Source organism: Protopterus annectens, chromosome 1.part2 (assembly GCF_019279795.1).
Source record: "Protopterus annectens isolate FY-2018-M chromosome 1.part2, PAN1.0, whole genome shotgun sequence".
NCBI lineage: Eukaryota > Metazoa > Chordata > Ceratodontiformes > Protopteridae > Protopterus > Protopterus annectens.
Window position 1 is genome coordinate 1,218,184,767 of NC_056727.1, and position 12,856 is coordinate 1,218,197,622.

Below are 12,856 nucleotides of genomic sequence, written 5' to 3' on the forward strand. Positions count from 1 at the left end.
CCCGAATACCAAAGTATAAGGCTGACGTCGGTCAAGGCGCATTAGTCTGACGTCAGGACGTCAGGGTACAAATGCGCATGACCCACGTCATTTCCTCAGTCTTTTTTGCCGCATGGTCCGATGCAGAAGCAGTTTTGCAAGTGCAGGTTGGCGTTCTGAGATTTTCCGAACTCGGAGTTTCAGACCGAATCCAAGTTGGCTAAGTACCCCGTTGGGGAATATTTTGTTTTTTTCTTGCCTCAGTATTTTACCGGATGTCAGAAAAAGTGAATAACTGTATTTCTTGTGGGAAACAGATACCTCATAGGGATTACCATACCTTGTGTATACCTTGCTTAGGGCCTGAGCACGACGTTGTTGGCTGTCGCTCTTGTGCTAGATTTAACAAACGCACTATAAAGAGAAGATTAGATTGTGCCAGGTTAGTTTTTGGGAAGCGGTGTAATTATAAAATGCCGTCGGATGCTCCGACGCCCGCTTCATCAAAAAAGCGCAAGGACAAAACAGCAAAGCCTAGGCTGGAAGAACCGTCCGTACCGGACGTCGGTTCTTTAGAGGGCTCGGTGGAGCCAGGGGTTCAGCCAGAAATTTCTTTGGAATCCCAGGGAGACTTTATTACTGCAAGATGTGACCTCTCAGGAGGTAGGCCAGGCGGAAGGGGCTTCTCAGGTAGCTGTTCTTCCCTCCCTTCCTAAGGTGGTTAGGCCCTCCCCTGCTGTTTCCAAGGCTTCTCCCAGGGGCAGGCCAGGTTTTGTTTCAGGTGTTACCCCTAGTTCTTCAGGGTCTGTACCTAAGAAGCATATGCTTAAGATGGCAGAAGATTTGATTACAATGATTAGAGGTTCTATGCCCCCTCCTGATAAGAGGCCTAGGGTGGAACCTGAGCTTGGGAGTTTTGAGCAGTGTTCGGATGCTTCTGAGTCTTGACTGAAGACTTGCAGGAGTATTCCCCTTACTCTGATTCTGATGTAGATGATTCTACTCCTTCTGCTTCTCCTCCTGAGGATTTTTCATTTTCAGAGACTCTTCATTCCATGAGGGAGCATTTTAAATGGGAAGGTCAGGATTTCTCTGATTCCAGGAAAAGGCTTAGGGAATTTTGTTTCTACCCCAGCATAGGCCTTTAGCTATACCTCCTGTTCTAGATGTGGTGGAGGATGTTTTGCAGAGGCTTCTCTGAACCCTGATTCTTTGCCTCCTGCTCCAGTTAAACCGGATAGATATTATAGGGTGCCTGAAGCTCATAAGTATCTTTTTAAGAGTCCTAGGGCAGACCCAGAAACTGTTTCACAGGGGCCTAAAGGTGTTAAGGCTTCTGTTGTTAAAAATCCTGTTCCTCCGGATAAAGAGGCAAGGGCTTTGGATAGATGGGGAAAGAAAGTGTATACTTCTTCCACTTTGGCCATGAGAGCTTTGAATTGCCAGTTTCACATGTTGAAATACCAAAATTATCTCCTTTCACAATTAAAGTCTAAGGTAGATGCTTTGGAGGAAGGTATTGAGTGTAAAGAGTTGCAGGATTTAGTTCATGTTTCTGAACAGGTGGGTAAGCATTCTTTGCAATGTGGTTTTGATGCTGTGCAGGCCTCTTCGAGGGTGGCTGCCACTGGTTCCGTTCTTCGCAGGCACGCCTGGCTGAGGGATCAGAATTTAGCTGAGCATGTGAAGACAAGGATTTTAGATGCTCCTTTACAATCTGATGTGTTGTTTGGTTCGCCTGTGGAAGCAGTTCTAAAGAAAATGGAAGACAAGGCTAAGTCTATGCAGACTGTTAAGGATTTTTTTGCAGGTTCAGCCTCCGAAGTTTAGTAGAAATTGGCCTACCAAGGGGTGGACATATCCTGCTTATGATTCCCAGTCTAGGGGTAGGTCTAGACGTGGTAGGGGCAGAGCTCAAGGTTCTTTTAGGCTTAGAACAGGGAGTTCTCCTGCTCAGTCTTCTGGTGAGGGCAGGGGTCAGTCCTTTCGTAAACAGACCCAATGACCTGCCTTTTCAGCTGCCAGAATCTCCTCGTCTGGCAGCACCCTTGGGAGGAAGGTTGGCACTTTTCAAAGAAAACTGGAGTTTAATTACCCAAGACAGATGGGTTTTGGATATCATTCACCACGGTTACAGGTTTTATTTCCATACCTTGCCTCCTTTCAAAGGCATGCCAGACATTCCTCCTCTACAAAGAAAAGAGGCTCACAAGCAAATTTCTCTGTTACTCCAAGTAGGGGCCATTCAGCCGGTTCCTGTGCCAGAAAGAGGCCTAGGATTTTATTCTCGCCTGTTCCTAGTACCAAAAAAGGGGAACACGTGGAGACCAATTTTGGATTTATCTATCCTCAACACTTATCTGGACATTCCCAAGTTCAAAATGTTGACGTTACAACAGCTTTTACCTCTGCTGGGAAAAGATCACTGGATGGTAACTTTAGATCTCAAGGAGGCTTACCTTCATGTGCCTATCAGACTAAGTTGCAGGAAGTATCTGCGTTTTCGAGCTGGGAATTCCCATTATCAGTTCTCTGCATTGCCCTTTGGCTTATCTACTGCCCAGAGTATTCACAAAAGTTCTGGCTCCAGTGATAGCTTACTTCAGGCTAAAAGGAATACAAATCTATCCTTACTTGGACGACTGCCTGATTCTGGCTCAAGAAAAGGAAGACCTTTTCTAGCATTTGGAATATGTGATAGCAGTGCTAAGATGCCTAGGGTATTCTGTGAACGAAATAAAGTCCAGTCTAGTACCCTCTCAAGACATGTGCTTTCTGGGTGTGAGACTGAATACAGCAACCCAGATGGCCTTTTAACCCCGGACAAACAAAAGAATCTTTCTCTTTACTTCCATCAACTATCTCATCAGTCCCGGCTGACTGCAAGGACAGTCCTTCAAGCCTTAGGGTTCATGGCATCTTGTATTCTGGTACTTCCCAATGCCAAACTGCATATGAGGAAGCTACAATGGTATCTCAAAATGTATGGACACAGCACTGCCAAGATTTGGACACTGTCATTCAAATAATACCTTGCATTCAAAAGGAATTTTTGTGGTGGGCTCAGGAATGTCACCTAAACAAGGGACTCTCTGTGACCCGCCAGAGGCGAGTCAGATTCTAACGACAGATGCCTCAGACACAGCTTGGGGAGCTCATCTGAATGGAAAGTGGATACAAGACAAGTGGCCTGCCAGACTGCAGCATCTACATATCAACATGAAGGAGATGTTAGCAGTCCAGTTTGCATTACTGGCTTTCAAGGATTTACTTCTTCCGGGCAGGTGTTGATTCTAACAGACAACACAACTGTCATGTGGTACATCAACAAACAAGGGGAACACATTCTTATCCTCTATGCAGGCAAGCAATGATTTTGTGGGAGACTGCTAAGCTTGCAACTGAATCTTCAAGCAAGGTTTCTGCCAGGAGCACAGAACTCCTTAGCAGATGTATTGAGCAGGCAAATCATGGATCCCCACGAGTGGAAACTGGATCTTCATGTATTTCAGACATTGACAGTGTCCTGGGGAACTCCAGACATAGATCTGTTCGCTTCTCCACTAAACCACCAGCTGCCAAAGTTTTGCACGAAAAGGTTTCATCACACAGCCTGGAAAGTGGATGCTCTTTCTTTCAGTTGGAAAAATCTTCATGTGTATGCCTTTCCACCTCTGCCTCTCCTTCCGAAGGTACTCCTAAAGGTCAGACAAGACAAGCCAAGGATGATTTTGATAGCTCCAGATTGGCCTCGGCAGCACTGGTACCCATTGCTGAGGAGTCTGGTAAGGAAGCCTCCATGGCCCTTACCTTTGATTCCACACCTATGGTCTCAGAAGGACGGGCATCTACTCAATGTCAAGCTTCACTCTCTTCATCTAACAGCCTGGCATATTCTGTTTTGAACCATAGCAGGTCTCAGCTTCCTCAACAAGTTTTGAATGTGATTATGGAAGCCAGAAGGCCTAGTACAAGGAAAGTGTACGCAGGAAAATGGAAGAGATTTTTATTTTGGTGTACAGCAAAGGATTTGGATGTTTCTGAGCCAAATTTGAGTGTGGCTCTTCAATATCTTACTGAGTTATTGGACAAAGGTTTGTCTTTCTCTTCCATTAAGATTCATGCTGCAGCAATTTCAGCTCACTATGATTGTGACCCACCATTGTTTTCTCATCCTTTGTTCAAGCAATTTCTTAGAGGGGCAAAGAATATAAGACCCCCACGTAGAGCTCCTACTCCTGCTTGGGACCTCAATTTTGTGTTGGAGAAACTCACTCTACAACCTTTTGAGCCTGCAGCTACTGCTGAATTGAAATATTTGTCATGGAAGACTGCTTTTTGTTAGCCATTACCTCTGCAAGAAGGGTGTCTGAATTGCAGGCCCTTATGGAGACTTTATTTTCAGCAATGTTGTGAAAATCTTTATAGCTCAAATGAGTGGTGAAAGAGAGATATTTGTAAGCTTTTTGAAATCATTAGCTATTCCAAAGCTTGGTGAAGTGCAAGCTCAGTAAGTAACAGTCACAACAGGTAAAGGGTAAATACAAAATGTGATGTGTAACCAAGCAACCACTAAGTCTTCGGGAATGGATGGAATTCCCATACAAATTTATAAGTTGGCAGGAAGGAGCCTGTTGAAGATTTGGAAGGCATTTTTTAATAATGTTTTGAAAGGTGGGGGAAATACCCGCATCACGTATGAAGATTGCAATGTTGATAGTATTGTCAAAGCAGGGCAACGGCAGCACAAGTAAAGCATCTCTGTACTATTGTACACACAGTATCATATACATTTCTTTGCAGTATTGCTGTATGACCCTAAATTCTCACTGTTTATTTATTATCAGAGTTCGTCAATTGGCAGCTGTTGTGACCCCTCAACTGTCCCCAACACGCTTACACAATTTAAGGGCAATTCCACTCTAAGGTCAGTTAGCCAAGTGTAGCCTTAATACACAAGCTTTTAAACTTCAGTTGTCCTGCAGCAAATTACAACCCCATAGCTTATTTAGACTTTTTTTTAACAATACTACATGGAGTAAAGGTAATTTGATTGAGAATGGGGAGACGACACAATCAATGCTCCCAATTTTAGATTCCAACAGGCCTGCTGAGGTATGTAAGTATAAAGTAGATATATGCACCAGAGTTAGTAGTTGCAGAAACGTTCATATGTGCAACAGAAAAAGGGTATAACTGCCATCACCACAAACTACAAATTTTCATTTTTTTTTTTCAGTGAAGCAATATCCATGTTTACTGACTATGGCAATAAGCTGCTTGAATCAGCTTTACCAGCTTTAAATGTTAAGCGCCAGTCTCACACTGACACAGATTTATCTCTAGCAATTCAGATGTGATGATGGTATGTGGATTATCTGCAAAGTACCTAACAAAACCTATACTTCAGTTGCTGTCCAGAAGATCTAAATCCACCATTAACAGTTTTAGGCATCTTACAAAACTTCCAGGAATCACACTATTGTCCCTAGCAAATGCATAAATTAATCCCCTAATACTATTTCTAGTGTCTAGCTTACATCGCACAAGGATAAAACGCACACTGAAAGAAAAATACCACACCAGTCCTTATTAATTCATGAGGCCACAGTGCTATACAGAAAATTTAAAATAATTCAGTTTCCATTTACCAGATAATACATCGCTTGTTCAAACATTTTAATTGCTCTGGCATTACTGATGTGAATTTTTATATATCTGTTTGGTTAAAACATCTGTGATTGTTTTCACGAATCTTAATACCAATGTCAGTTTCCAAATTTCCACTATTACTATGTTTGTTGTCATTGCCTACTATGAATTCTGTGTAGTGTAGTGTATTTTACCTGCGCTCTGCCTGTAAATGGTCATATCTGATCAGTGCACTACCCTGGTAAACAGATTTAAGTTACTACCTAACTCAATTCAAATAAATTAATCCGGCAGACTCTGCCTTATAAAGACCAGTTTATATTTCTAAATTATAATTGCAAATTGTTTATGTCTACATTAGTTAAGAGAATGGCAAAATTGTTACAAAACAGACATAGATCAGGGTATTTTGTGGAATGGAGACAAACATTTGATATTAATAGACCAATAATGATTCAGAGGAAATTAGAATTAAAAAAAATTGGTTATTGTTTAGTATGGATGCATCGAAAGTATCTGATAGATTTTTGCTGGTAATTCTTAAGTAGGACAGTGCTAGCTTTCTCATTCCCAAAAAAATATTTGATCATTTTTTTGTGATTGCTTGAAAAATCCCACAAAAATACTATGACTGTTGTGAACAGGATGGATGCTGGTATGACCTTTCCCTCATTCATGGCAACACTCCGAGCACCACTGCATACTGCCTGCTGCATGGATTGTGCCTCCACAAGCATACTAGGCTACATGTGTATACACAATGGCAGTGTATATTCATAGGCTCATACTCAAAAGGTGCAGTACCTAGTACTTTTGCTAGCTGTCATCTAAGTGGCAAGTCAGAGCTGCGTCCCTCTTTCCCAGGATGGGTGAATCGGTAGCGGTCACTCACTACCATCTGCCCTGGCTAGCTTCATCTGGTACCTGAGTAGATAATTCTTCTCTCTGGTCACTTGAGCTGTAGTTGGGGCCACCTGTCAGAGCTGGCTAATTGATATTACTTTGTTAATAAGTTATTGGTAGCATCTACCCAGTTATTTAAAATGTTACAGTACTGCTATATAGTAGAGCTCCATGACATAGAAGAATGTAGCCCTGATTACATCCTAGCTGACTGTAGTTCAAATAGTAATTCATGTGTCTGTTGGAGCTGGTGAGGGAAGATAGGAGTTAGAATCTGTTGCTGACTTGCTCATCGTGAGAGGTGACTCTAACTCACCGCATAGGAACACTGAGTTGTTCACCCCAAGGTATTTGGACCTAGTGAGCCCACATGTCCATGGTGCTCCACCAGGAGAGAAGTAGACTAGCCCCGTGGAACCAGCAAGTTGACATGATTTCTAGCACCCAACTCTCTCTGTGGAGCTGTTTCACTCATTGGGGATTACTGGGCAGGAATTTATGGAACACAGAGCTCTCTCCCAGGGATTCCCAACTCCCACTGCCACAAAACAAATGGACTGATTGCATGCAAGTAGAGGAGCCATCAGACTCAGTCCTGCAGGGAGGGGGTATTTAAAAAATGCTACATGATAAATGCTGTGGAACTTTTTTTTCTTTTGCTCCTTCCCCTTCATGTGACCATCAACTGCTGCTGCTGCCTCTCCTCAATCTATGAGTTGCTGAAGCCAGTTGTTCTTCCAGACCTAATCTGATTCAGGCCAAAGAGAAAATCAAGGCATCTTAATGCCGAGTCATTCTACTGCCAAATAATATTTTTTTTTTTAGTTTGTTTGTTTTTTGCCCTACTCCAAAATCCCAAGAGAATAGGGCCATTAATTGAACCAAACTATCCTAGGTTGTGCTCAAAGCTCCATTTGTCTGCACTATTGGAGCTGACAAATTATGTGAGACTTGGCATTCAATAAAGTCACAAAAAAATAAATAAATAAAAAACAGGCACAGGCAACAAGGATATATGGAATATTTAATTTCAAAATTGTAACGCAAAGGTAAAGCTTTCGCACACAGTTGCTTTGCAATATTCAATTTCATTCAAACGAGCAACATTTAAATACTAATCACGTGACCACAATAACCAGTTACAATCTACCTTCCTTTAAAATAGGGTTCAAGCTACATGACGTATTCAAATCTGGAGCCTCATCGGCCCCAAGTGTAGTTATCCAAACATATTAATGTAATTCAAGATACGTATTAAAATCTCCACCTCAAAGGTTATTGTGTGTGTATATATATATATATATATATATATATATATATATATATATGTATGTATATATATATATATATATATATATATATATATATATATATATGCTTAAACTTACTAAAACTAAACTGATGACTGCAGTAATTTTACTAAAGTGCTCTGACAAAGCATTTTACATAGAGCAGCATCATATGTCAGATAGCTATTCATTTATTCTGTCTTTAAGTTACCTAGTAGATTTTCCTACATAGAATGATTAATATTTTGTACATGTAGCCAAATAAACTATATACCCATTGTTTGACTGTCAGGAAAACACTAAAAATAAAACATCCTTTTTATTATAGGATGCTCAGATTCAATTTGTGTCAAAATGTACGAACAGAAACATTTCAGACATTAATGTGCCCCTTTCCTTGACGTTTTCACAACCTCGACACTTTTTGGTTTATCTTTATACCAAAGTTGCAAATTGTCACCTCTCTTTAAAGAATATGCTGGCAATTCAGGATAAATTTATGTAGTTGTCTATTCATATAAAGAATGGACCAGTTCCTCTCCAAAATAGTCCTTACTAAAGGGAAATGCAAGTTTAAAAGAGAGTGAAAGCTTTTTTTGGCTGACAGAATCATACTTTCATTAGATTAAAAGTTCCTTCCTGTGAACCAGTTTATTTAAATGTATTCATTGCATGTGCAGTAGTTCCTTGGGCTTTGCAGTCATACTTTTGTGAAGAAAAACGGAATACCATCTTAGTTTTGTGGTATTTGTCCAGCAGCAGCCATAGTACTAAGGAAAGAGCTAAATGTTTGGTTTCCTTTTTTCTGTAAAATGAATTATGGTTTATTTAAATGTAATAATGTAACCAACAACAGTAGCAGCCTCATGAAAACTTTGACTTTTAACTACTGTGTAGGCTTGTGAGGCCCAAGGTGAAGACTATGAACGAGTGAAGCTTTTAGAAATAAGTGCAGAGGATGCCGAGAAATGGGAGAGGAAGAAAAAGAAAAAGAACCCAGACCAGGGTTTTTCGGGTAATGATCAGTTTCATATTTTTTGTTGTTAAACTTAGCAAAAGGTGGGAAGTACTTAGTTCCTAGAGTACAGATTACTGCAGTGCTTAAAATGCGTGTATACATTCATGCAGAGTGCTTGTGTTTTACATATTTGTATGTGTATAGGCATGTGTGCATGTATACTACATGTATGACATAAAGAAATTGTGTACCTACCGTAACATTCGGTCTGTGTTGTCCCATTTTCATTCTTCCTCAACCTGTGGAGTTTTGGATCCAACATTCGGATCCAACTCGGCCGCTTACTAACTTAGGATTCGAAGCTTAAGCTCCTCCTCTCCAACTCATAATGCCTTATTCCCCCAGATTACCTCAGATCGAGTTTGCTGCTAACATGTATGCAGGATTTATAAGTAAAATTTAGAAATAATCATACAGCCACCATACAGAAAAAAACAGGAAAGCGTGCACAATTTAGGGGATCAAAACAGGAACCGTGGTTCCTACTAGTATCTCCATCAGGTCTTTATTAATTATGGACGGGAAAGGAGGGCAGGAAGGTTGAGGTAGAATGAAAATGGACAACACAGATGGTATGTTGTGGTAGGTACATAACTTCTTTATCTGATGTTGTCATTTTCATTCATTCCTAACCTGTGGGACAGAATCCCCAGCTACAACAACCTAGGGTGGCCCTCATAGAAGGATATTCCGGAGCACTGCAGAGCCAAAAGCAGCCCTATTCCTGGAAATGGTGTCTAGTTTATAATGTGTAATAAAGGTATGAAAATTTGACCAAGAGGCAGCTGCACAAATATCAATTGACACGCTTGAGCAAAGCTTGAGATGTCGCCATGGAGCTCGTAGAATGAGCTTTGACACATCTAGGTAAAGGAATACCTTTCATAGAATAAATAAAGGAAAAGCAATCTCATCTCATAGCCATTTAGCCAGTGTGGATTTGGCATCTTTTCTAATATCTGAGAAAGATATGAACAGTTGATCAGATTTCCTGACAGATTTTGTCCTGTCCAGATAAAAACACAACTGGCTAGGAACATCAAGGAGATATGTGTATCCTCCCTTGTTTTGAAAACTGGAAAAGAAAACTGGTAGGTTAACAGATGGATTGATATTGATGTTCTTCGTCTTCCCTTGCTGCAGTCCTGACTATTGGGTATAGTCCGCGTCCCAGTCGGCCCGAATACCAGAGTGGTCATGGCGCCTTAGACTGACGCCAGAACGCCAGGGTACTAATGCGCATGACCGACGCCATTTCCTCAGTCTTTTGCCGCATGGTCCGATGCAGAAGCAATTTTGCGAGTGCAGGTTGGCGCTCTGAGATTTTCCGAATCCGGAGTTTCAGACCGAAACAGAGTTGAGAACATTTTGGTTTTTCTTGCCTCAGTATTTAACCGGATGTCAGAAAAAGTGAATAACTGTATTTCTTGTGGGAAGCAGATACCGCATAGGGATTATCATACATTGTGTATACCTTGTTTAGGGCCTGAGCACGACGTTGTTGGTTGCCGCTCTTGTGCTAGATTTAACAAAGCGCACTATTAAGAGGAGGCTTGATTGTGCTAGGTTAGTGTTTGGGAAGCGTTGCAATTATAATATGCCGTCGGATGCTCCGCCGCCCGCTTCATCCAAGAAGCGCACGGACAAAACAGTGAAGCCTAGGGGTGCGGAACCGGCAGTCCCGGACGCCGGTTCTTTAGAAGGCTCCAGGGGAGCCAGAGGTTTTGCCAGGAGTCTCTATGGAGTCTCAGGCAGATACTTTACTGTTACAGGATGTGCCCTCTCAGGAGGTAGGCCAGGCTGAGGGGGCTTCTCAGGTAACTGTTCTTCCCTCTCTTCCCAAGGTAGTTAGGGCCTCTCCTTCTGTTGCCAAAGCTTCTTTTAGAGGTAGGCCAAGTTCAGCTTCTGTGGGGCTTCTCCTAGCATTTCGGCTCTGTGCCTAAGAAACATATGCTTAAAATGGCAGAAGATTTGATTACTCTGATTAGAGGTTCTCTGACCCCGCCTGATAAGAGGCCTAGGGTGGAACAGGAGTTTGATAGTTTTGAACAGTGTTCACAGGCTTCAGAGTCTTCTGTGGAAGACTTGCAGAGTTTCCTACTTATTCTGATTCTGATGTGGATGATTCCACTCCTACAGCTTCTCCTCCTGAGGATTTTTCATTTTCAGAGACTCTTCACTCCATGAGGGAGCACTTTAAATGGGAAGGCCAGGATTACTCTGATTCCAGGAAAAGGCTTAGGGAATTCTTGTTTTACCCCAGCATAGGCCCTTAGCTATTCCTCCTGTGTTGAATGTGGTGGAGGATGTTTTGCAGAGGCTTCCTGAACCCTGACTCCTTGCCTCCTGCTCCTGTTAAGCCTGATAGGTATTATAGGGTGCCCAAGCTCATAAGTATTTGTTTAAGAGTCCTAGGGCGGACCCAGAAACTGTTTCTCAGGGGCCTAAAGGTGTTAAAGCTTCTGTGGTTAAAAATCCTGTACCCTCTGATAAAGAGGCAAGGGCTTTGGATAGGTGGGGTAAGAAAGTATATACTTCTTCCACTCTAGCCATGAGGGCTTGAATTGTCAGTTTCATATGCTGAAATATCAGAATTATCTCCTTTCACAATTGAAATCTAAGGTGGATGCTTTGGCGGAAGGTATTGAGTGTAAAGAATTGCTGGATTTGGTTCATGTGTCTGAACAAGTGGGTAAGCATTCTTTGCAGTGTGGTTTTGATGCTGTTCAGGCCTCCTCGAGGGTGGCTGCTACTAGTTCTGTTCTTCGCAGACATGCCTGGTTGAAGGATCAGAATTTAGCTGAGCATGTTAAGACCAGGATTTTGGATGCTCCTTTACAGTCTGATGTGTTGTTTGGACCGCCTGTGGAAGCAGTTTTAAAGAAAATGGAGGACAAAGCTAAGTCTATGCAGACTGTTAAAGATTTTTGCAGGTGCAGCCTCCAAGTTTAGTAGAAATTGGCCTGCTAAGGGGTGGACATATCCTGCTTATGGTTCCCAGTCTAGGGGTAGGTCTAGACGTGGTAGGGGCAGGGCTCAAGGTTCTTTAGGCCTAGATCAGACAGTTCACCTGCTCAGACTTCTGGTGAGGGCAGGGGTCAGTCCTTTCGTAAGCAGAACCAATGACCTGCCTTTTCAGCTGCCAGTGGATTCTCGCCTGGCAGCTCCTTTGGGAGGAAGATTGTCTCTTTTCAAAGAAAATTGGGATTTAATCACTCAAGACAGATGGGTGCTGGATATCATTCATCACGGTTACAGATTTTATTTCCACACAATGCCCCTTTCAAAGGCATGCCAGATGTTCCTCCTCCACAAAGAAAAGAGGCTCACAAGCAAGTTTCTCAGTTACTCCAGATAGGGGCCATTCAGCCAGTCCCTGTATCAGAAAGGGGCTTGATTTTATTCTCGCCTGTTCCTAGTACCAAAGAAGGGGAACACGTGGAGACCAATTTTGGATTTATCTATCCTCAACACTTATCTGGACATTCCCAAGTTCAAGATGTTGACGTTACAGCAACTGTTACCTCTGCTGGGCAAGGATCACTGGATGGTAACTTTGGATCTCAAGGAAGCTTACCTTCATGTGCCTATAAGGCTAAGTTGCAGAAAGTATCTGCCGTTTCGAACTGGAGATTTTCATTATCAGTTCTCTGCATTGCCCTTTGGCTTATCTACTGCGCCCAGAGTATTCACAAAGGTTCTGGCTCCAGTGATAGCTTACTTCAGGCTTCAAGGCATTCAAATCTATCCTTACTTGGACGACTGCCTGATTCTGGCTCAAGAAAAGGAAGACCTTCTACAGCATCTGGAATATGTCATAGCAGTGCTAAGATGCCTAGGGTATTCTGTGAACGAAATAAAGTCCAGTCTAGTACCCTCTCAAGACATGTGCTTTCTGGGTGTGAGACTGAATACAGCAGCCCAGATGGCCTTTTTAACCCCGGACAAACAAAAGAGTCTGTCACTTTACTTCCATCAACTATCTCATCAGTCCGTGCTGACTGCAAGGACAGTC

At 42.2% G+C, this 12,856-nt stretch overlaps 1 protein-coding gene across 1 annotated transcript in view; it reads left to right on the top strand.

The window, feature by feature from the left end:
- Nucleotides 1–12,856, top strand: part of SYF2 (SYF2 pre-mRNA splicing factor) — a 669,776-nt gene that overhangs the window by 211,448 nt on the left and 445,472 nt on the right. The window contains exon 4 of the mRNA XM_044060077.1: nt 8,721–8,838. Coding sequence (XP_043916012.1) covers nt 8,721–8,838 — 118 coding nt within the window. The remainder of the gene's footprint in view (nt 1–8,720; nt 8,839–12,856) is intronic.